We start from the raw sequence: 21,419 nt of genomic DNA, 5'->3' as shown, positions 1-21,419 counted from the left end.
ACACATGAAAATACGAAATCAATAAGTCTGTTCTTTTAAACCATTTTAGTCAAAGACAAAAAAATTAGTGATCGGCGTTTTTTATTTTCTACGAAATACTCTTTTACACATACTTGATTTTGTTTAATTATCTCCTGACTACATATACTACAGTTGTTGAGAATTGAATACTGAAACTAACATCCTCTCTTCAATTTAAGGTTACAAATAAAAATTACATCCGATTCCTCTCTGGCTGGCAGCAAGAGAATAAACCTCATGTCCTTCTGTTTGACCAAATGCCCGTTGTACCACTGCTCTACAAGGTATTATGTGCTGGGAGAATGTTTGCTCTTTTTTTGGTGGAGAGAACTTGTGGCTTGCTTGTCCTTTGTGGGTAAGAGCTTATCCAAAGAAATGTTTGAAGACCAGAAATTTGCCTCAACCACCATACACTGGGTTGGTGCTTTCCACACACATAATAACATTTGATCTTTAGAAGAGCCCAGTGATAGAAATATCATCCCTGTTTTATAGACCAAGACTTTTGAAGCTCAGAGAGGTTGTACGACCTCCCCCCTTGGTGACTGCGTGATTCCCAGACCCATCCTCTGGGTGACATCCTCTGCAGCACTTCCAGCACCCATCTGGTTAGCCCTGTGACATGAGACGGGAGAGGAAAGTGTCCTGCTTATTACCCTTTGGCGTGGCCACTGCCATCTTACATAATTGAGGTGATTCCTCAGATACTCCATGCCTCCAACCCAGCGTAGATCTCAGTAAAATGAATAGTTTTCTCTCTGTGTGAGAAAAAATAAAATTCCCTGTGTTTAGCTTTATTGGTACAATTTTCGGGCATGGGACATCATAGAATTCCTTGAATTGCGCAGAGGTCTAGCAGCCCGAGTGGGGCTATACACGCTGGCATTCATCACCACTGGTGTGAACTGGTCACGCTTGGTTTCTGTGATCCTGCTATCAATTTAATTTCTTCCTCTCTATTACACCCTAACAGTTGACTGCTTTTGCGTACAAAGATTACTTGACATTTGGGTATGTACGCACCGGTTTGAGAGAGGCGGAGGAGATGAAAAGGCAGTACAATGTCAATGTCTATGCCCCCACCATCTTGATCTTTAAAGAACACATAAACAAGCCTGCAGATGCTATTCAGGTACGTGACAGTCGCCCTATCTTGAGGTTGCCCTCGTGTTGTATCTTGTGCCTTTATGAATAAACAGCAAAATTGAACAGAGCAAGTGAGAAGGAGAAATTCATTTTTTAATTTCTCCCTTCAGAGGCACAAAATTTAAAAACAAGTTTCGTTTTCATCCTATTTGGTACTGTTTTGCTCAAAAAATAATCTTTTGATAGAAAATAGGATGGTGGTGATGCCAAGGGCTGAGGGAGGAGAATATGGGGAGTTCATGTTTCATGGGGATACTTTCTGTTTGGGAAGATGAAAAGGTTCAGGAGGTGGATGACAGTGATAGTTTTACAACAATGTGAATGTACTTAATCACAGAATTATGCGCTTGGAAATGGTTAAAATGATCCATGGTCAGTTAAGGGTCTGCCTTCGGTTCGGGTCATGATTTCAGGGCCCTGGGATCAAGCCCTGCATCGAGCTCTCTGCTCCGCAGGGAGTCTGCTTCTCCCTCTCCCTCTGTGCTCTCTTTCCCTCTCTCACTCTCTCAAGTAAATGGATAAAAGTCTTTTTTTTTTTTTTTTTTTTTTATTCATGAGAGACACAGAGAGAGAGAGAGGCAGAGACACAGGCAGAGGGAGAAGCAAGCTCCATGCAGGGAGTCCCATGTGGGACTCCATCCCGAGTCTCCAGGGTCACGCCCTGGCTGAGGGTGGCGCTGAACCGCTGAGCCACCCAGGCTGCCCCGATAAAATCTTTAAAAAAAAAAAAAATGTCCATTTACATTATATTTTGGCACAAAAATAAAATAAGAGGGTCACCTGGCTGGCTCAGTCAGTAGAGCATGTGACTCTCATTCTCAGGGCTGTAGGTTCAAACCCCACATTGGGTGTAGAGATTACTTAAAAATAAAATCTTTTAAAAATTTGTTTTAGAGCAGCCTGGGTGGCTCAGCAGTTTAGCGTCCCCTTCAGTCCAGGGCGTGGTCCTAGAGACCGGGGATCGAGTCCCATGTCGGGCTCCCTGCATGGAGCCCGCTTCTCCCTCTGCCTGTGTCTCTGCCTCTCTCTCTCTCTCTCTCTCTCTCTCTCTCTGTTGTGTGTCTCTCATGAATAAATAAATAAATAAATAAAATCTTTTTATTAATTGTTTTAAATAAAATAAGAAATAATCACCTTTTCTAAAGTGATCCTGTCAGAAGATCAGTAATCTTATTCTAAAATAAATTACAAAGCACCTTGGTGGCTCAGTTGGTTAAGCGTCTGCCTTTAGCTCAGGTCATGATCCCAAGGTCCTGGGATCAAGCCCCACATTAGACTCCCTGCTCAGCGGGGAGTCTGCTTCTCCCTCTACCCCTCCCCACTGCTTGTGCACTTGCACCCACTCTCTCTCAAATAAATAAGTAAAATCTTTTAAAAAATAAAATAAATTATAAAAATAAATTCAAAACTTAAATATAAAATGACAATAAAAAGAAATGAAAGAAAACCATAAACTCAGAACTTTTAAGTGAATATCTGATAAAGATAAGAGCTAAAAATCTTGTTGAAAATCTTAATTATAAGTTTAAAATTTGTATATAAATACTTTAAAATTTTTAAGTTAAGCAGTAAGCTAAGGGAAATATTTACAACCAATCTAAAAAAAGATTTTTATCTTTAATTTCTCTTGAACTACTTCTAATCAAAGAGATCAACACAAAACCTCCCGAAAGTGACTGCTTAATGGGTAGAGAGAGTTTTCTTTCAGGGTAATGGAAATGTTTGGGCCCAGAGAGAGGTGATTGTTATAGAACACCATGAATGTATGGAATGCCATTGAGTGATACATTTTTAAATAGCTAATTTTGTGTTACATGGATTTCATATCAATAAAAAAATTAATAAAACTTCCCAAGAGGACTAGTCTGGGAATATGAACAAAATTGTGAAAAGAGATTCAAGTGACTGATAATCACTTTTAAAAATTAAATCTCACTAGGGATCCCTGGGTGGCGCAGCGGTTAGGCGCCTGCCTTTGGCCCAGGGCGCGATCCTGGAGACCCGGGATCGAATCCCACGTCGGGCTCCCTGTGCATGGAGCCTGCTTCTCCCTCTGCCTCTCTCTCTCTCTCTCTCTCTCTCTCTCTGTGACTATCATAAATAAATAAAAATTAAAAAAAAAATTAAATCTCACTAATCACAAAAAGCCAAGTTAACATTTTGTTCTCCCATCACATTGTTGAAGATTTTCAAAGTGAAGATAGTAGTGTTGAGAGTAGAGAGAAACAGGTAGTCTTTCGTTTTGCCTAGCTGGAGGAGGCTTTAGAGTTTTCAGAAAAGCAATTGGGTAATAACATGTCAGTTGCCTGGATTCATTCAAGAAAAGCATACTCCTGAGTCCTGGGGGGAGCCAAACGCTACCCTGCGTACTGGGGATGAACAAAGTCACCTGCATTCTCTGTCCTAGAATCCGTCCTGTATTCCAATGGGGTTGACAGACAACTGGCATAACATACTCCATGGTGGCGTGTGGAGGAGAAGTGCTATGGAGAAAAAGAAAGCAGGAGAGGGGAATGTGGAGTGTCAGGAGAGCAGGTTCACATTTTCTAAGGTATTGTGGCCAGGAAGGGCCTCCTGAAGGTGACACTGGTGTTTAAAGACCTCAGGGAGATGAGATTACCTTTTAGGAATCTGTCCTCAGGGAATAGGAATTCAGCCAAAAATTATATACAGAGACATTACCATTTGTAGCTGGTTTCACTGGGGGAAAAATAGAAGTATCCAACAGTAGGCTAATTATTAGTAAATCCCGAATAGGGATGGCTATATAGCCGTTTAGCCATTGAAACAGCAGTTCAAGGACACTTAATGATGGGGATAGTTTTCAAAACATAATTATTAAAAAAAGCAAGCAGGATGCAAAACTAAGGTGCCTCACTCTGTGGCAGGTCTGAACTGTGTGGCCATCTCAGGCCTGAGTTCCCTATTAATTAATAACTCAGACGAAATCATATAAACACAGTGTATAAAAGACTGAAAATTGAAATAAATGAAGCACAGAGACTAAAGGATCTCAATGCATATCAATTATATACACAATTTAAACACTGATCTCAGTTCATGTGTATAGGTACATGCATACACATAGGAAAAAGCTGGAAATAGATACATCTCTTGATGGTAAAATTAGGTATTATCCTAATGTTTGGGTTTTCAGAAATCCCTCTCATGAACATGTCTTATTTTATTTCTTTAATGTCATTTTTATTTTTTATTATATTTTTTAAGATTTTTTTAATCTCTGCACCCAATGTGGGGCTCGAACCTACAACCCCAAAATCAAGAGTCAACACGCTCTACCAGCTGAGCCAGCCAGATACCCCTATTTTTTCAAAAAAGCAACGAGAACTCTTTGACTCACCTCTCTTAAAGGAAGCTAGAAGTTCTATAAAATCCTTTGTTTCAATTCATTCAGTAAATGTTTCATTGCCTGCCTGCTGTGTAGTAAATACAGAGGAGCTCTGAGGAGCTCTGAGGAGCTCTGACATCTAGTTAAGCCTTTGTCCTCACAACTCTGTCCGAGGAGAGAGGCCTGAGGGCAGTTTCCATCCACCGGCATAAGTGACTCATTCAGATGTGAACGGAGAGGAAAGACCCTTGAGCCTGGGGCTAAGTGAGAGGAAGAACCAGATGGGAGAAGTGGCAGTGAGGAGAGAAGAGCAGGTTAGGAAGCAGGTAATGGATTCGGTTGTGGATGTGCACAACGAGAGCTGCGTGCGGGAAGTCTGAGAGGAGGTGTCCATTGGACAGTGGAGCGTAGGGACCGAGGTCTTAGTGAGCTGGGGAGAGAGATTGGTAGCTCATCAGTGAGGGTTGGAGGTGCCAGTCCTCACTGCGGAGTGATCTCCCAGGCATCCACAGCAGGTGAAGTAAGGAGAGAAGGGAGCCAAGGACAAAATTCTGGACAGGCGCCAGCAGTTAAAAAAGGGGTGCCCTGTCCAATGGCAGCTGAGTGGCTGAGAGAATCACGAAGAAAACATGCCAGTGGTGAAGAAGGAACAGAACTTCTCAGTTCAAGATTAATCTATGAAAACTTCCTAAACTGTTTTTCAGTAATAGCTTCTACTCTGGAGAATGATTTATTTATCCCTTGGGAAAAATTGTAGCTCAAATACATTTACAGAATTACTGGCATAGGAGAGCCTCGGTGGCTCAGGCGATTAGGTGTCCAGCTCTTGATTTCGGCTCAGGTCATGATCTTAGGGTCATGAGATCAAGCCCTGCAACTGGCTCTGTGGTGAGGATAGAGCCTGTTTAAGATTCTCTCTCTCCCTTGCCCCTACTTACCCGTGAGCATGCACATGTGCACGCCTGCTCTCTCTGACTCTCTCTCTAAAAAAAAAAGTACTGGCATGATGAATGCTTCACCAGTTTGTTCCTATGGATATGAGAACGGTACCTCCCAACAGCAGGTCACTTGGTAGGTGACACTCGCAGCACCACTTGTTTCATGGAGTCCTGCTATATTTGCTTTCATTTGCTGTGTAGTATTTATGGCCACAAGGTAACTTCTTGGCTCATTCTTCTGGCAGTGGGCAATTTCAGCGCTTTAGGGGCAATGTCGCCATGAACATCGTGTGTATCTCAGTCTATGTGGGTTTCTCTAGGACAGCAGTTTTCAGAATGAGATTCACAGACCCTGGGGTAGGAGTGAGAAGTGTGTGAGATCAAAACTGTCTTCATAATAACACAGAGACATAATTTGTCCTTTTCCTCTGTGTTGACACCTGCGCTGATAGTGTGAAGGCCACGGTGGGTAAAACTACCAGTGCACAGCCCAGTGCACAGTCCAGTACATAATCCAGGGCCCAGGCCCCAGACCATCAGGAAGCATCTGTTTTTCACTCCTAAGCACTCACCATGAAAACAAACAGAAACAACTCTCATGTATCACTTAATACCCTTGATGAAGCAATAGCAAGTATTAATTTTATTAATGAATTAACCCTTGAGTACGTCTTTTAGATGTTTTTAATCTGTGTGACAAAATGCAAAGTGTACAAAAAGCGCTGCTACATGGCAAAGTATAAAGGTTGTCTTGAGGGTAAGCATTTTAATTAAATCACAATTTAATTCATGAGTTTTAAACTAGCCCCCTTTTTAACAGAACATTATTTTTACTTGAAAGAATAACTGACAGACAACTGTGGTTATTCAGACTCAGGCTTGGGGCAGACATTCCCCAAAAACAGTGAGCCTACCACTTGAAGGGAAACAACTGACCGTATTTGTTGCCAGTGATAAAACTTAGGCTTCCAAGAAAATTAGAATTTTGAAAAATTTGTATCGGCTATGAGCTTCTCAAAACTTTGTGATGAGATTTGTTCATCAGCGTGGTGCACTTTTTTTTACATGTATAATAAAATTTGTCAGCATTTGGAAGATCAGTGAACCAGTACTTTCCAAATGACCAATGCATGATTTTAAGAAATCACACCTGAGTAAAAAATCCGTTTTAAGTGCAAAGTGATCAGTGAATTTGAATTTAACAAAGTATTAAAAGTTCATTGAATCCAGGGACACCTGACTGGCTCAGTTGGTAGACCCTGTGACTCCTGATCTCAGGGTCATAAGTTTTAAGTCCCACGTTGGGCATGGAGCCCACTTTAAAAAAAAAAAAAAAAAAATGTTCTAAGACCAAAAAGTTTTGAGAACCATTGCTTCTAGAGTATGTCTGGTTGCAGAACTGCTGGGTCGTGGGGTCTGCACATCACCAGCTTTTCTGGGTAACCTGTTTTCCAGAGTGATGTTACCAGTTTACATTTCCACCAGTCGTGTGCAAGTTTCATTGCTCCACATTCTTGCCAACACCAGTTCAATTTCGTTTTTTTTTTTTTTAAGGTTTTATTTATTTATTCATGAGAGACACGGAGAGAGAGGCAGAGACATAGGCAGAGGGAGAAGCAGGCTCCACGCAGGGAGCCCGATGTGGGACTCGATCCCAGGACCCTGAGATCACGCCCTGAGCCAAAGGCAGATGCTCAACCGCTGAGCCACTCAGGCATCCCTCAATTTCGTTTTTCTGAGTTCTCTGAATAATGGTATCTCATTGTGATTGTGCTTTGCATTTTCCTTAACCACAAACTGATTATGGGCCTTTGGATTTCCCCTTTTGTGACATGACTGTCAAGTGTTTTGCCCATTTTTTTTTTCTATTGAACTGTCTGCCTTTTTGCTAATGATTTGTAGCCAGTTATTTATACAACTGAAGTCCTGCAGTGTATACCTCTATGTCTGGCTTTCGTCAGCTGATGTTTGGGGGTTCGTACACGTTGTCTGTGGAGTTTGGCATGAATATATTAATTAGTTTGTCTCTTCCAGCTCCCGCAGGCAGTCATTTGGCTCTTCCCAGTTTTTAGTGATTTGACCAGTGATGCTGTGAAGATATTCTTGTATTTGGTATCTTTTTGATGAACATATGTTCTTACTTTTAATGTATTCATTCATATCAACATTTTTCTTTTCTGATTGATTGGTTCTGTTTGTTTACTATTTAAGACATCTTCCCCTAGGTCAAGACAATAAAGATAATCCCTTCACGGGGCTTCTTTATAATTTGCCTTCTATACTTACATATTAACTATTTGGAAATGGTCTTGATAAGTCACAGAGCAAATCCTCCTGCTTTGTTTTCTGGATTTTAGAAGGATGGGAGTTTTTTCAAAAGCATCTTGGCTGCTATTGTTCTTTTGTGCGTTTTATATACATACTACATTCTGTCAGTCAAGTTCCATCAAAACAAACACACATGTTGGAATTTGATTGGATGTGTATTGACTCTTTAAATCAGTTGAGGAGAATACGCATCTTGACAAAATTGAGCCTTCCAACCTATGAGCGTCGTGTTATCTGTTTTCCTTTGTTTAGATGCTCTGTAATAGGTTTCTATAAGCTTTTATCATTTTCTCCATAAAGATTGTGCTTTTTTTCCAATTTATTTTTAGGTACCTTGTTTGTTTGTTTGTTTTTTTTAATGCTGTTGAAAGGTATCTTTTTTACTACATTTTCTGTTTGTTGGTATTAAGTATCACAATTGATTTTTTTTTAAGATTTTTTTTTTAATTTTTTTTTTTAATTTTTATTTATTTATGATAGTCACAGAGAGAGAGAGAGAGGCGCAGAGACACAGGCAGAGGGAGAAGCAGGCTCCATGCACCGGGAGCCCAACGTGGGATTCAATCCCGGGTCTCCAAGATCGCGCCCTGGGCCAAAGGCAGGCGCCAAACCGCTGCGCCACCCAGGGATCCCTATTTATTTATTTTTAAAGAGAGAGTGTGTGCTTGTCAGTGGAGGGAGGCACAGAGGGAGAGAGAATCACCAGCAGACTGCCCCCTGAGTACAGAACCTGACAGGGGTCTCAGTCCCAAAACCCTGAAATCATGACCTGAGCCAAAATCAAGAGCTAGACACTCAATTGACTGAGCCACCCAGGCGCCCCAATACAGTTGGATTTTTTTTTTTAAGATTTCATTTATTTATTCACAAGAGACACAGAGAGGCAGAGACAGAAGCAGAGGGAGAAGCAGACTCTATGCAGAGAGCCTGACGCAGGACTCGATCCCAGGACTCTGGGATCACGACCTGAGCCAAAGGTAGATGCTCAACCACTGAGCCACCCAGGTGTCCCTACAATTGGATTTTTTAACACTGACCTTGTGTCCAGCAATCTTGCTAAACTCCTGTTACTGATTTAAATAATTTATCTGTACCATCTTTTGGGTTTCCTAAATACACAATCATATCATCTGAGATTAATGGCAGTTTTGCTTCTTTTTTATTCAGCCCTTATTTTATTCCTTTTTCTTACTTTACCTGACCTCTGGTGTGACATGGAATAGAACTGTAGTAATGGGAGAGGAGTGCCTGGGGGGCTCAGTCAGTTGAGTGTCTGACTCTTGATTTTGGCTCAGGTCATGATCTCAGGGTCGTGGGATTGAGCTCCATGTCGGGTCCCATACTCGGCAGGGAGTCTGCTGGAGATTCTCTCCCTCTTCCTCTGCCACCCCCCCCCACCCCAGCTCATATGTGCAAGCACACGTGCATATTCTCTCTCTCTCTCTCTCTCTCTCTCTCTCTCTCTCTCTCTCTCTCTCTCTCCCCCCCTCCCTCCCTCCCTCCCTCCCTCCCCCCCCCCCCCCCCCCGCCAAAATAAATAAGTGAAATCTTTTTAAAAAGAAAGAAAGGTAGTGATGAGGGAGGGCATCCTTGTTCTTGATTTCCATGTTCCCAGTAAGTATGATGTTTGCAGAAGACCTTTTGCAGCCACCCTCATCCGGTTAAGGAAGTTCCCTTCTATTCATTGTTGACCTAAATGATACTGGTTTTTATCAAACGGTTTTTTCCACAGTTGTTGAGATTATCCTGATTTCCTCTTTATCTTTCATCTTCTAAAATGTGCTAAATAAAAAAAAAAATGTGCTAAATACAATAATTCATTTTCTAATATTAAACCTAATTTGAGTTCATCAGATAAGTCCAACAGGATCGTAACTTGTATTATGCTTTCAACAGATTGCTGAATTCAGTTTGCTAATAACATTTTGTTGAGGATTTTTTGCATTTGTGTTCAGAAGTGAGGTTGACTTCTGACTTTTCTTTCTCCTGATGCCCATGTGAGGCTTTGCATCATGAAGGGAGGTGGGTGCGTTCTCCCTTTTTCTATTCTCAGGAAGACTTTATGTAAGATTGGATTGTCCTCTTGAAAGTTTCATCAAAACCATCTGTAACACCATCTGGGCCTTGAGTTTGTGTTTAAGGAAAGATCTCTGCCACGGGTTCACCTTCTTTAACGGTTACACAACTATTTAAGATTTCTGTTTTTTCAGATACTGCTCTATTATTCTAGAAGTTTTTCTATTCATCTAAATTTTCAAATCTAAATGACTTTTTCTTTTAACTTTTACAACACAGATGGTGATTCCTGCTTGTCATCTTTGATAATGGTTATTTGTGTTTTCTCTCCTGTTTGTATGATGGGTTTTACCAGAGGTTTGTCAATTTTATTAGCTCTCCCAGAGAGCCAGTTTTGGCTTTGTTAATTCTTTGTTTCTTCTTCTTTTTCTATGTTTGTTTTTGCTTTGTGGATCTCCGTTTTTATCTTTATTATTCCCTTCTTCCCCCTTTCATATTTTTTGCTATTTCTTTTTAACTTCTTGATATGGGCATCTAGGTCATTAATTTCTGTTTTATTCACTGTAACATTATCCTCCAAGTATGGCTTTATTTTCACTCCAGGGTTTATAAATAGTACTTTCATGGGTCCTTCAAATTCATGGAATGCCTGAGTGGTACAGTTGGTTAAGCATCTGACTCTTGGTTTTGGCTCAGGTCATGATCTCAGGGTCCTGGGATCGAGCCCCGTGTCGGGCTCCATGCTCAGCAGAGTCCCCTTGAGATTCCCTCTCTCTCTCCCTCTGTCCTTCTCACTTGTTCTCTGTCAAATAAATATTTTTTTAAAAAATCAGAGTATTAATGTCTGATAGGCTCTTCTTAGATAAGTAGGTTATTCAGAGTGTGTTCCTTAACATATAGGGATTTTCTAGTTAACAGTTGATACAGACAACCTACTGTATATATAACTTCAGTCCTTCAAAATGTACAAAAATTAGGAATAACAAAGTGGCCATCATAGTTTTGTAGTCTGCCTTTTATACCTAGTAATTTTGTTACTTTGGAGTTTTTTAATTATTCAGTTTGCTGCCAATCATAAGTGGAAATCAGTTTGCCTGAAATTGAAAATGACTTTTTAGGGATGCCCGGCTGGGCTGAGTTGGTAGGACATGTGACTCTAGATCTTGGGGTCATGAGTTTGAGCCCCACATTGGGTGTGGAGCCTAATACTTAAAATCTTTTTTAAAAAATGACTTTTTAAAGCTGCCAGCATAAAGCCATATACAAAAATTCTGCAGTGGAAAGGGCACTTGATTTTCCTTTGACCTGAAATAGCTCCATCACTGCTTCCAATCCTACACTGTGGAAAGAGGTCACCAGTTTTATGTGTCCAAACAGATGTGTCTTATTTGTTGTATTGTTGACTGTAGCCGGGGTCAGCCACATTTTTTTCCTGTTCTTTTTTTTTTTTTCATAATTTTTTTCTTTGAGTCTAGTTTACATACAAACTATAGAAATGATCCCTGAAAGTATAGTCTTTGAGTCTAGTTTACATACAATGTGACATTAGTTTCGGGTATACAGGATAGTGATTCAGCTTCTCTATATCCTGTGCTCACCACAAGTGTGGCTCCCATCTGTCCGCATACCAGGCTATTACAATATCATGGTACAGCTACATTGTTTTTTTAAGCTTCTAAAGTAAAGCCGATTTCCAATGAGAAAAGTGAATAAAAATCAACTGTTTCTTGTTTTTTTTCCTGCAGGCCCGAGGTATGAAGAAACAGGTCATTGACGACTTCATCACACAAAACAAGTATCTTCTGGCAGCCAGACTCACCAGCCAGAGATTGTTCCATGAACTCTGCCCCGTGAAACGGTCTCACCGGCAGAGGAAGTAAGGACTCCAGGCTTTGCCTCTGCTTGTCACTGCAGTGAGAAGCCACGTCGCATTTCTCTAAAAGGGCAATGAAAAGTCTACCTGTGACATCAGAATTCACTCTTTACTAGTAGTGGGGGGTATAAATCCAGGGTGCCAGCCTGGCCCAGGGGCAGAGAAGATTTCCCTAATTCATAAACTTTTTAGCTGAGGCCAGAAGGGTAAGTAGCCTTTAGCTAGCTGTTGGGGAGAGGCTGGCTCACTTTAAAGAAGCATGGATCTGAGCGAGTCATTGCTCCTACTAGAGTGTCCCAGGCAGGCCAAGCCTTCAGAGGCCAGGGATGAGAGCTGGGAATGTGCTAACCCTAGGGAAGTGTAGGACACCGAGGAAAGGTTCAAATGATTAGCTAGAAATGGGAAGGCTGAGGCATATTCATACATAGTAACTAAAAAGTCTAGCAATGCAGGGAAAATATTTATTAGAGATCCTTCAGATTAATGAATCAATGGCTTTAAATGTAGGGCTATTTTTTTTTTAAGATTTTATTCATGAGAGACACAGAGAGGCAGAGACATAGGCAGAGGGAGAAGCAGGCTCCCTATGGGGAGCCCAGTGCGGGACTTGATCCCAGGACCCCAAGAGCACAACCTGAGCCAAAGGCAGACGCTCAACCACTGAGCCACCCAGGTGCCCTGAATATAGGGCAATATCATTGTGAAATGTGTCTAGATTTGGAAGGAAGGAAAGCATCCTGGTCATCTTATTTGAAAAATATAACTAAGATATTGTTTAAAGTGAGACATTCCCCATGTTTCCAGATTTTTCTGATGCCTTTATAAGACCAAGAGAGAAGAAAGACTTTAATTTGATATAAAGAAGAATATCAGGGACTCTAAGAATTGTGATGAGCACGGCCTTCAGAAAATAGCCCAGATCCATTGCAGTTCTCACCTTTTTTTTTTTTTTTTTTTTAACCACTGTCGCCTTTGGAGAGCGACTGTGCTAGCCTTCTTACCAGACTCTGCTTCCATTCCATTCCCCTCTTATGCCTTCCAGGCAGTTCTCCACACAGCAGCCAGTGAGCTTGCTAGAACATGCATTGGGTCCAGTCTCTCTCCATTGATGGGTCTTCACGCTCACAGTTCTCTCTGCCTGGAACGCCCTGACCCCTTTCCCCGTATGGCACCCCATTCAGGTCTTTGCTGTCTGAGAGGTGACATGTCCCTGAGCAATCTGTCTGATGGAGCAGGACTCCCACCCCACCCTGGACTCTTTCTCCTCTTCTTTTTCATAACACTTGTCACTATGTATTTATTTGTCGTCTGTCTTCCCTACCAGAATATAAGCTCCACCAGGGCAAGAACGTTGTCCGTCTTACCTGGCACATAGTAAGCGTTCCCTAAACATTTGGGAAACTGAATGACTGAGTGATTAGCTAAACTTGCCTTTGCAAAGGAAGCCCTTCAGAGTGAGGTTCAGAGACCTCTGGCCCAAGATAGGATTGACCAGCCCAGTCTGTGATGGAAACAGAATAACAGGTGGCTTCTGAAATCCCTTCTGCATCAAGGATTCAGAGGCCATTGCCTACAAGAAATTCCTAAGTGTGATAAAGTTTGGTTTGGGGATGGCATCACCAGTCGGGAGAAGAAGCAGGTCATTGATGATTTGGAAAGCTGCTCTCGTGAGAGACTGCCACTGTGCAGCTTCCATCAGTAAGATGTATTCACTTCTCTAGAACAATGCGCCTCCTCTTCACCTTCTCTTACCATCAAGGGGTCCAGCCTCGGCCTCGGAGACTGATTAGAAAGTCTTCTGTCGTTGTGCAGGTACTGTGTGGTTTTACTGACTGCCGAGGCTGCCAAGTTGAGCAAACCCTTTGATGCTTTCCTGTCCTTTGCCCTGGCAAACACAAAAGACACAGTGAGATTCGTGCACGTGTACAGCAACCGGCAGCAGGAGTTTGCCAACACCTTAGTACCAGACAGTGATACGTTTCAAGGAAAATCAGCGGTGAGTCATGGATTCTCTTCTTCCAAGTTCTTGACAAGCTTATGGCACCTGAATGCTGTTTCCTCTTTCTTTGGGTGTTTTGAGTACAGATTTCAGGAAATCCAGAAATGTCTGAGCCTGTTTTGAAAGCCTAATCTTGAAACAGGTTTGAAACCCTGGTGATTTCACCTCCTAGATTTTCAGCCTTCGACCTTCACAGAAAACATCTTTCCTATGAGTACCTAGTGTGTAAAATCTTCCTTCGGCTACCAGTAAAATCTCTCTCCTTTACTTCTGCTTCTTTCATTTCACTTCATTTTGATTGCTCTCTCCTTCCCTTCCCCTCTTTTGTCATCTCTCTACAGAAGCATTAAATTCTGTGTCTTTGTCATCATTTTGGTAATCATGGAAAATCTCTCTAAAACAAAAGTTCCTTATAGATAATAAGTCAGAGCTTGTAGGGAAAAGTCTTCTCATAAGAAAGAGCTTTAACTTTTAGCAGAAGCTTTGGAAAGTCATCATAAACATAGTTTCCTTTGTCAGAAAATAACTGCAGTCTCTTGCGCGTATTTTATACCCATCTGTATTTGTGCTCAAGCTTATTGCTAACTGCATTGGATCCTTTTTCCCATCCTCCCCGAAGAAAAAAAAAACAAACTTAAAGACTTCTCTAATGGTTTCCTCTCTTTTCCCCCTAGGTGTCGATCTTGGAAAGGCGCACCACAGGAGGAAGGGTGGTGTATAAAACCCTCGAGGCTCCCTGGACAGGGAGTGAGAGTGATAAACTCACGCTTTTGGGCTATCTGGACCAGCTGCGCAGAGACCCCGCTCTGCTGTCCTCGGAAGCCGTGCTCCCCGACCTGACCGATGAGCTTGCCCCTGTAAGCATGTGGCCCGGGAGACGGGGCGCCAGGCAGGGCTGCTGAGGCGGGCGAGCCACCGTGTCGGGCGAGGACTTCTCCCACCTGGGCTCGGGGGCTCCATCCTGACCGGCATTTTCTCCCTCAACAGATCTTTCTCCTCCGGTGGTTCTACTCCGCTTCGGACTACATCTCAGACTGCTGGGACAGCATATTTCACAACAACTGGTAGGAATATTGCTAGACTGAATTTCTTCCTCCTCTTCTTCTTTCTTTCTTTCTTTTTTTTTTTTTTTTGGTGAGGGGAGGTCCCTATTTGAATTTCTTCTTCTCCATTGATAGTAGAACCACAGTTTTTCTCTTGAAAAGAGTCTAGGTTTCTTTGATTTCAGTGTCTATGCAACACAGGCAAGTGGAAGAATGTTTACACATTTTCTATAACCGGTCCTTTTTTCTTTTTTTTTTTTTTTTTAAGATTTTATTTATTTATCAGAGAGAGAGCACGAGCCGTGGGGGAGGTGAGGCAACAGGGGGAGCGGGGCAGAGGGAAAGGGAGAAGCAGGCTGCCTGCTGAGCACGGAGCCTGATGCTATGCAGGGCTCGATCCCAGGACCCCGGGATCGTGTCCTGAGCTGAAGGCAGACGCTTAACCGACTGAGCCAGCCAGGCGCCCTTCCTCCCCGCAGCCTTTTCTTTCTTTCGGTAACTTCATTTTTTACATAGTTGCTAATGGACCCTCTCCCCCTGGGCCTGTCCTCTTCATCAGAGCACCCCTGGCACCCAGCCCAGGGCCTGACCCACATGGAGGCCAGTGCAGAGGTGTCCAAGCCAGTCGGTGAGCTAGCCAGACGAGGGAGAGCTATCCCACTCCCACCCCCAGTGATACTGTGAGCTCCCGAAGGGTAGAACCGCATCTGGTTCATGTTTGTGATTCCTGGCACCCAGCACAGCTCCTAAAAAATAGCAGGCCTTTGATGCATGTTTATGGGTGAATAAAATTTTAGAGCCCCAGTCCTAGATGGCACTGTGGAAGGTCAGCTTGTTCTTCCTCCTCTGCCCCCAGGGCCATGTCTGATTTATTCCAGCCAGGAAAAAAAATCGAAGGAAATAATTCCACAGACTTTTTAATCACTGAAACCATCCTTGACGTCAGAATGTTCTTTCACATTCACAATGTAAATCCTGTATTTCCTTCCATGGAACTTAAGCACAGCCTATTACGTTGAGACAAACTTCTAGAATAAGCATAAGCAATCTGAATGAAAACAGTGAGGGAAAAGCCTCTGCTTCCCCCACCACCACCCTCACCCTCAAAGAAAAACCTTTATTACATGAAACTAGAAAATGTTTATTGATATGAAAGCCTTTCGGTTTGGGTTCTTGGTTTTGTTTGAGCCAAAGAGAAGAAACCTAATGTCATCAACGGACAGACCGCAGCAGCGTTTCTAGAGCTGACCAGAGCTTAACTTCGTTTCAGGCGGGAGATGATGCCCCTTCTCTCCCTGGTCTTCTCCGCCCTCTTCATCCTCTTCGGCACCGTCATCGTTCAGGCTTTCAGGTAAATGCCTCCCTGGCTTCTCAGAGCAACTTCTCAGGGGCGGGCCCCAGGCCTCGGGGTTGTTGGTACTATTTCTTTTATAAAACACCTCGTTTCTTACTTTAGTGACTCAAACGATGAGCGAGAATCAAACCCTCCAGATAAAGAGGAAGCCCATGAGAAGGCCGGGAAGACCGAGCCAAGCTTCGCCAAAGAAAACAGCAGGTTGGGATCCCTGGGTGGCTCAGCGGTTCAGCGCCTGCCTTTGGCCCAGGGTGTGATCCTGGAGTCCTGGGATCAGGTCCCACATCGGGCCCCCGGGATGGAGCCTGCTTCTCCCTCTGCCTGTGTCTCTGCCTCCTCTTTCTCTCTCTGTCTATCATGAATGAATAAATAAACAAAAAATATCTTAAAAAAAAAAAAAAGAAAGAAAGAAAACAGCAGGTTTCTCTAACCACACACCCACCCGCAACCCCATGGGGCAGGAGAGCCACAGGCGCGCAGTCAGATAGCGTGGCCTCCACGAACCTCATAGATATGAGCACGCGGGTCACCTCCTCGTGTGTGACATGTGAGGGAAAAGTCAGCTGCTGGTTAGTGTTTCTGAGACCCTGTAGGCATCTAGACACAGGACCTCCTTCTGTTCTCCTCAGTACCTTCCGCCTCGCAGTCTCAAACTTCCTGATGGGGACAGGAAGCAGAGCCTGTCAGAGACGCTAGACGAGCCAGAAGCAGAGAAGGCTGCAGCCCCATAACCGTGTGGACTACCTTCATCCTCCCCTAAAGCTGCTTCTACACCTACTGAACAGCAGCATCTGAAAGGGTCTTTATGGGCCCAGGACACCAAGGGGGAGTCTAGAATATTAAATAACATAGCTAGTCTGGTTGAACATAGCATTTTCTTCCCCTTGTTTCTTTTCAAAGCAATGGCATTCTCCTGTCCTGATAACATCATAATCCCTCACCTCTTCTCCACAGCAGGATTCCTAAAAAAGGCTTTGTGGAGGTAACTGAGCTCACAGATGTCACATACACCAGTAACCTGGTCCGCCTGAGGCCAGGCCACATGAACGTAGTCCTCATCCTATCAAATTCCACCAAGACCAGCCTACTACAGAAATTCGCTTTGGAGGTCTACACGTTCACTGGGTAAGCTCGGGGGCGAGCGAGGGAAAGGAGAGAACGTGCACATTTGGGGGAGGAGGGGACCAGAGGAGAATTATGTTCTTTCCTCCTTGACCATGAGGGGCTTTCTTCGCACATGCGGTGAGATGTTGGCCGTGGCCTTTCAAACCCAGAAATCTTAGCTACCGTTGGGGGGTCTTTCTCCCCCTGACTTCGTGTCCCTGTGCCTCTGAACAGAAGACCTTGACCTCAGTCCTCTTCCGTGAGCCTCTCAGGGAACTCTCACGCTAGCTCTCAAGGGTTTCCTGAAGCCAGACACCAAGAGTGGCATAACTGGCACCCGGCAGGGACGGGGAGGGAGATGGGTGAGCAGAGTGTTACAACTGTTACGGAAGCCCTCACGTCCCACCAGAATCCTCCATCCTTTCCATATTTGGGCCCCATCCAGCACAGAGCCTCCCCCTGGTGCTGGAGGTCTGACTGACGGGTTACGTCCCCTGCAGTTGAGCGTGCGGGCTCTTCCCTACATCTTCACTGTGTTCTTCCGACAGGAGTAGCTGCCTGCACTTCTCCTTCCTGAGTCTAGATAAACACAGAGAATGGCTGGAATACTTACTAGAATTTGCTCAGGATGCAGCCCCGATCCCCAACCAGTATGACAAGCATTTCATGGAACGTGACTACACAGGTTACGTGCTGGCTCTGAATGGCCACAAGAAGTACTTCTGTCTCTTCAAGCCCCAGAAGGCAGTGGAAGAGGAGGAAGCCCTGGGGTCGTGCAGTGATCTGGACTCTTCCCTCCATCTGGGCGACTCGCGAGGGAAATCCTCCTGCGGCCTTGGACCCAGGCCCATCAAAGGGAAGTTGAGCAAGTTGTCCTTATGGATGGAGCGCCTGCTCGAAGGCTCCTTGCAGAGGTTCTATATCCCGTCGTGGCCTGAGTTAGACTGAAGGAGCTCAAGAGAGACTTTAACTCTTCCGGCTTTTTAATAGGCCCCCGGGAACAGGTCTTTTCAGGACTCAACCTATCACCACGGACAGAGAATAGATTCTAGATTATTCTTCCAGAACAACGGCTAGAAGAATCTTTCCTTTGTCCCATTCTAACCTAGGAGTGAAAAACACCTCAAGCTGAATTCCCTAGATCGAAATATTTTCCTTTGGGTTTTTTTCCCCCTCGTTTGAATGCCGCACTATTTAAAGTAGACTGCTCATTCCCCCTTCCTTTGTCATCCCTGTCACGTGCTCACGTCACCCTGCCCGGTCCTGTCCCTGTGCTGTGGGAGAAGCACAGGGCGCTGGCCTGCAGCAGGAACCCCGCGAGCCTGGAGTGCTGGTGGGGACCCCGCCCCCGCTGTGCTTCCGCCCAGCGCATGCTGTGTCAGTGGGACGGCCCGCAGCAGCTTCCAGGCCCTGCATCCTCATGGGGCCTGCTTCCAAGCAATCTCCCATTTGGTAGTTTTTCTGGTAGTCAGTGGCTAAAAGTATATTTGGGGAGTATCCCCCTGCCAGCAATTTGCCAGCCACAGTTTAAAAAAAACTAGGGATAAGTGGGGGTCCTGCAAGGGAGTGTGGTTTTCTTCCCAAGAGAACAGAGGGCTGGGTGGTGATGGAGGTGACCCCGTAGCGGCCCAGCAGCCGCCTGCCCCAGCGCTAAATGTAGCCCGGAACGGTCTGCTCCGCAAGAAGTACTGTAACGACTTTGAGCCATTTACGTGTATGTTTTCACACGCCTTTCTGCCTCTGTCAATTTTAGGGTATGAATCTTAGGAGCCATAATTTGTAATCTTGTTCTCTGGACGTAGAGATAAGCTGCTATAACCCAGTAGATGTTAAACCGAAGACACCTTTTCCCCGCCTGCCAGGAGTCAGGCTCGAGGAACCTCTTCACTCCAGTGGTGTCTCTTTAGTAAAATACCAGACATGTCTTTGTATCAAGGAACTTAAAAATTTCTCAGCAATTGTATTTTGAACACTGTTACCCCAAAAGTGCTGTAACTTTGAGCCCTCTTTTGTGACAAGCGAGCCAAGACTTGTTCTAGAACCCTGTTTGGCAAAAGGCTTCCTTTGAGCTTCTGGCCTATATCGTGGTATCTCAATTGCTTTCACTCTCAACTCCCAGCCGCCCTACCACTAACACGGTCCGATCTACCAACAGCACCCCAGCTTCCAGAACTCCAGTGCGCAGTGGAGCACACCTGCCAGTTAGAGAGTTTGCCTTTTTTTTCTCTCTCTTTTTTTAAGGGCAAAACCACCAGTGGAGTTTGAGCAGCTTCAAAGAGTGGTCGGTTCAGATGTCAAAGAAAATTGCCCTTTTGTAAAGCAAAGTGTCAGAGTCAGTGATGGGACATCTACTAAGTTAGTATTTCTTTAATCATCATTGCTTTAAACTAAGCCATTTGGATCCTGAATAATCCAAATATTGAGCTACAGTGGCAAGTAATAAATCATTTAAGCCCAGGAATTCCTATGGTTTCCATGGAGTCTATAGCTTTATTTAAAGAAAAAAAAAAGAAAGAAAGAAAGAAAGAAAGAAAGAAAAATCACTGCCAGGCTTCCCCCACACACACACCCCCACACCCCCACCACATGATCCTCTAAAAATTGGACACTTACTCTGAATGCCATGTCTCCTGGCACCTGTCCTAGGCAGGCGTGATTAAGGGATTCATTTGGCTCCTTGATGCACCAGCCTCAAAATTATTTTCTTGGTCTTTGATGGCCAAGTTGCTGATGTGAGTAGTATTTTGGTTCAGTGGTGGGTTTTTAATTTCTAGTACTAATGGGATCCCTGACCTTAATTTATGAAAACCAGCCCCCCCACCACCAGATTTGTTCATTTCAAAAATGTGTCTCATTAAAATAAAAAGCACCTTCAGACAGACAGCTGCACCCTCCATTTGTACTAAGAAAGGAAAGTGAGAATAGATAGGATTAAAAACATTCCTGGAGAATTTTTCAGTCCAAAATTTCTTCCACAGGTCTGTTCAGGGCTGGGAGAGATGTCCCCCAAGAGGACACTAGGAAGGTTCTACTTTACATTGAACATGGCCCTTGACCACCCAAGCCTTTCCTCCTGAATGTTTCCATGAATTTGTTTACTGTTGTGTCAAATGTATGAGCCATCGTCATGCTCAGCCAATGCCACCATCTCTCCTTCTCTTGTGTGGAATCACACAGACCTAATTTTGGTTTTAAGTGAACCTCCTGGTCTTTGAATATCTTGAGTCTGACAGCATTGTTCTGTCTTTAGAAGTAGGCTCTTCTGGTTGGTAGAGCCCATGCATCCTATTTAGCAGATGGGGATGAAAATTGGCCTAAAACAAGTCTTTGTAGAATACACAACTACTTACAAAGTTGTTTTTTTGTTTTTTGGGTTTTTTTTTATCATCCAGGTGCTGGTGGCATAATTTGTCTAAGAGATTGTCAGGTCTGAGCCAGCAGCATTTCAGTGAGCAAGACTGCCCTGACCTCTGTTGAGGCACCATGGTCTCTCTCTGCCATCAGTTACTGACCCTGAAAATTTGGTCGTACTTTTCAAAGTAATGGGTTTATTTCCTCCTCATCCAGCACATGCATGTTTTCCTGTTTTAAAAAAGCAATGAAATCTGAATGTGTTTTTTAATTGACATGCTTTGTTTGGGAAAAGAGATGAGAAGCAAACACTCAAACTTTTTTCCCAAGTAAAATTCTTTAAATGCCGATGCAGACTATCTTTGCAGATGAAATATTGCTCACATCCAAATGCCTCACCTTGTCCCTTGAACACAAATGCAGTGTGGCAGCTGCTGAATCTGTCCGTTGAGCTTGTCGAGGAGGAGGATGGAGCTTTAGAGACCGATCTGAAAAGAAGGTGAATATTTTGCACTTTTGATACTCTTAGGAACAAATAACTTATTTGGCAAATGGTGTCTTTTTTATGTTGTTTTTGTTTTGTATTGTGAACAGGCACTGAAGCTGATGTTATTTTTGTTTTAAGAATATTACAGACTGGAAACAAATAAACTATTTTAATGTGTGATGATTACACGTGGCTCTTGCATTGGGAGGTGATGATTTGTGGACACCTTAGCAATGAAACAATTTGCACATGACACACGCCTCAGTCTTCGCTGCAGATTTCAGGAGTTGCCTCAGGGAGGATGTATCAGCTCCAAGAGGAGAGAATGCGAAACTGAGACGGGGAGTGGGTTAGGGAAGTGTCACCAAGGGCTCTTTGGAGGCCACCTGATGTCTGGCTGAAAAGACATT

The 21,419-nt window shown here is 43.7% G+C and overlaps 1 protein-coding gene and 1 long non-coding RNA gene across 5 annotated transcripts in view; one reads left to right on the top strand and one right to left on the bottom strand.

Annotated features, from left to right (window-relative positions):
• Positions 1-21,195, top strand: part of DNAJC16 (DnaJ heat shock protein family (Hsp40) member C16) — a 41,003-nt gene extending 19,808 nt beyond the window's left edge. For 3 of the 4 annotated variants that reach the window (XM_038531914.1, XM_038531915.1, XM_038531912.1), the window contains 10 exons: positions 201-305; positions 995-1,153; positions 11,544-11,674; positions 13,484-13,667; positions 14,345-14,527; positions 14,658-14,734; positions 15,984-16,064; positions 16,170-16,268; positions 17,022-17,192; positions 17,720-21,195. In XM_038531914.1, coding sequence (XP_038387842.1) covers positions 201-305; positions 995-1,153; positions 11,544-11,674; positions 13,484-13,667; positions 14,345-14,527; positions 14,658-14,734; positions 15,984-16,064; positions 16,170-16,268; positions 17,022-17,192; positions 17,720-18,119 — 1,590 coding nt within the window. In that variant the 3' untranslated portion in view covers positions 18,120-21,195. The remainder of the gene's footprint in view (positions 1-200; positions 306-994; positions 1,154-11,543; positions 11,675-13,483; positions 13,668-14,344; positions 14,528-14,657; positions 14,735-15,983; positions 16,065-16,169; positions 16,269-17,021; positions 17,193-17,719) is intronic. The other variant, XM_038531913.1, reaches the window with a different exon arrangement.
• LOC119870485 lies at positions 15,834-18,492 on the bottom strand. The gene is made up of 2 exons (XR_005356147.1): positions 16,572-18,492; positions 15,834-16,419 (listed from the first exon to the last, which is right to left on the bottom strand). It is a non-coding gene; the product is annotated as an uncharacterized LOC119870485 (long non-coding RNA).
• Positions 21,196-21,419: the final 224 nt, after the last annotated feature.

This window comes from Canis lupus, chromosome 2 (genome assembly GCF_011100685.1).
Source record: "Canis lupus familiaris isolate Mischka breed German Shepherd chromosome 2, alternate assembly UU_Cfam_GSD_1.0, whole genome shotgun sequence".
Taxonomy (NCBI): domain Eukaryota; kingdom Metazoa; phylum Chordata; class Mammalia; order Carnivora; family Canidae; genus Canis; species Canis lupus.
Note: the sequence above shows the minus strand (reverse complement) of the source record. Positions and strands in the feature narration are given on the sequence as shown.